The 2,500-nt window shown below is 51.5% G+C and overlaps 1 protein-coding gene across 1 annotated transcript in view; it reads left to right on the forward strand.

Moving 5' to 3' along the window:
* The first annotated feature begins 329 nt into the window (after positions 1–329).
* LOC113591159 (hormonally up-regulated neu tumor-associated kinase homolog) overlaps positions 330–2,500 on the forward strand; it is a 9,503-nt gene continuing 7,332 nt past the window's right edge. Inside the window, exons 1-2 of the mRNA XM_035522571.1 lie at positions 330–554; positions 1,903–2,195. Coding sequence (XP_035378464.1) covers positions 330–554; positions 1,903–2,195 — 518 coding nt within the window. The remainder of the gene's footprint in view (positions 555–1,902; positions 2,196–2,500) is intronic.

Here is a 2,500-nt window from a genome sequence, read left to right on the forward strand (position 1 = left end):
ACGGACAGAGGAATCTTGGGAGAGAATAACCAACAGGCAACAGAAAGATCAAGGGAGAAAGAGAGACCACACACACAGAAGACAAAAGCAGAGCTCTCCACTCTGCCGTTCAAAAGGAAAGAAAGAAAGAAAGACACCACGCCCGGCCAGGACAAGACATGAGGATGAAGACGAGAGTGGACCTGTGAACCACGTGAGCAGAAGAACGCCGACGGCAAGAGAGCAGAGGGGCTCCACCTGCCCCACCCACATGCCCATCGCGCTTAGCTCCCTCCAACTCCCTCCCGCCGTTCGCCACGCGGCCCCTCCGGGCGGGCGAGGGTGGCACCATGCCTGCTGCGCTCGAGTCATGTCTGAACGGGGTGATGTCTGACCCAGAGGAGCCGGAGCCGGTGGAGCAGCCGGGCCCGGCTAGGTTGGGGAAGGTTCCTAGAGACGTAGTGAGAGGCTTCCCCCACACCAAACGCGTGGGCAGCTACCTGGTGGGTAAGATGATCAACAAGGGCTCTTTTGCCAAGGTTATGGAGGGCATGCACATTGGCACAGGAGAGAAGGTGAGAGAAACCATCACACACACACACACGCACGCACGCACGCACGCACACACACACACACACACATGTACACGCACACGCACGCATGCACGCACGCACGCACACACACACACACACATGTACACGCACACGCACGCATGCACGCACGCACGCAAACACACACCCACACACACTATCATGCATAAATACACACTATTCTAATTCTGTCAATCAAAGTACTAGGGTCACGCATTCAGATGTCACTCATCACTGTCATCCATATTTCATGCCATCTCTGCACTCTCAGTTTACGGTGTGTGAAATCCGTCTACCCTCACAGCTGATACATAAACCATTAATAACATCATCACCACACACACACACACACACACACACCACACACACACACCACACACACACACACACACACACACACACACACACACACACACACACACACCACACACACCACACACACACACACCACACACACACTCACACACCACACACACCACACACACACACACACACACACACACACACAGACACACACACACACAGACACGCACACACACACACACACACACACACCACACTCACACACACACACACACACACACACACACACACACACACACAGACACACACACACCACACACACACACACACACACACACACACACACACACACCACACAAAGTAGAGTCTATAACAAAACTAAGACAGCGTTTCAGTTTATATAGTGTGCAAGAGTTTGAGCTGGTATATCTGTGGAGATTTTAGACACTGGAAAAGTGGGTGGAGTGGGTGGAGTGGGAGTCAGCCTGTTAACTAACTTCATGCTAGTCAGTGACAACCCAATAATAATTATTATACAGTAATAATTACTACACATCTATACCAACATGGCTAATTCACACCAATTTAGCTATTTATAAATCAGTTATATTTAGGCTGACGCAGGCTTTGTGGAGGCTCTGTTCTGGACTGGGTTTCTTTGTCTGCTTATGACCGTGTGTTTACTACAATATTGTCACTGCCTGTAGGCTGTACAGTGCCTTCAGGGCACACGGACCAGACACAGCACGTCTTATTGACTTTCTCTTTCTGTCGCTCTCTCTCACACACTGTCTCACTCTTTGTCTGTCTCTCTATCTCTCTCCCACACTCACTCTCACTCACTCTCTCTCTCTGCATGTCAGTTTGCAAACAGTGCGTTCCTCAAGAAGAAGGGGCAGCAGGACTCACATTTTCCAACCAGTCCAAATGCCTCATTTTAACCTCACCTTTCTTCCTCCCTCCCTCCCTCTCTCTCTCTCTCTCTCTCTCTCTCTCTCTCTCTCTCTCTCTCTCTCTCTCCACACGACAGGTGGCCATCAAAGTGATTGATAAGAAGAAGGCGAGGCAGGACTCCTACGTCCTGAAAAACATGAAGCGGGAACCGCGCATCCAGCAGCTGATTGTGCACCCCAACGTGGTGCGGCTGCTGGAGACTCTGGAGACGGAGCACTGCTACTATATGGCCCTGGAGCTGTGCGCGGGCGGAGACCTGATGGAGCGCATCTGTGAGCGCAAGCGTCTGCATGAGAGGGAGGTCCGCCGATACACACGCCACATCCTCTCCGCCGTACACCACCTCCATGCACACGGCATAGTGCACAGGTAACGGCTGCACACACACATGACATCTGAGCGTGTGTGTAGCGTGTGTGTAGCGTGTGTGTGCTATGAGCATGTGTGTAGCGTGTGTGTGCTATGAGCATGTGTGTAGCGTGTGTGTGCTATGAGCATGTGTGTAGCGTGTGTACTATGAGCATGTGTGTAGCGTGTGTAGTATGAGCATGTGTGTAGCGTGTGTGTCCTATGAGCATGTGTGTAGCGTGTGTGTACTATGAGCATGTGTGTAGCGTGTGTGTGCTATGAACGTGTGTGTAGCGTGTGTGTGCTATGAGCATGTGTGTAGCATG

The sequence above is a fragment of the Electrophorus electricus genome, chromosome 24 (genome assembly GCF_013358815.1).
Source record: "Electrophorus electricus isolate fEleEle1 chromosome 24, fEleEle1.pri, whole genome shotgun sequence".
NCBI lineage: Eukaryota > Metazoa > Chordata > Actinopteri > Gymnotiformes > Gymnotidae > Electrophorus > Electrophorus electricus.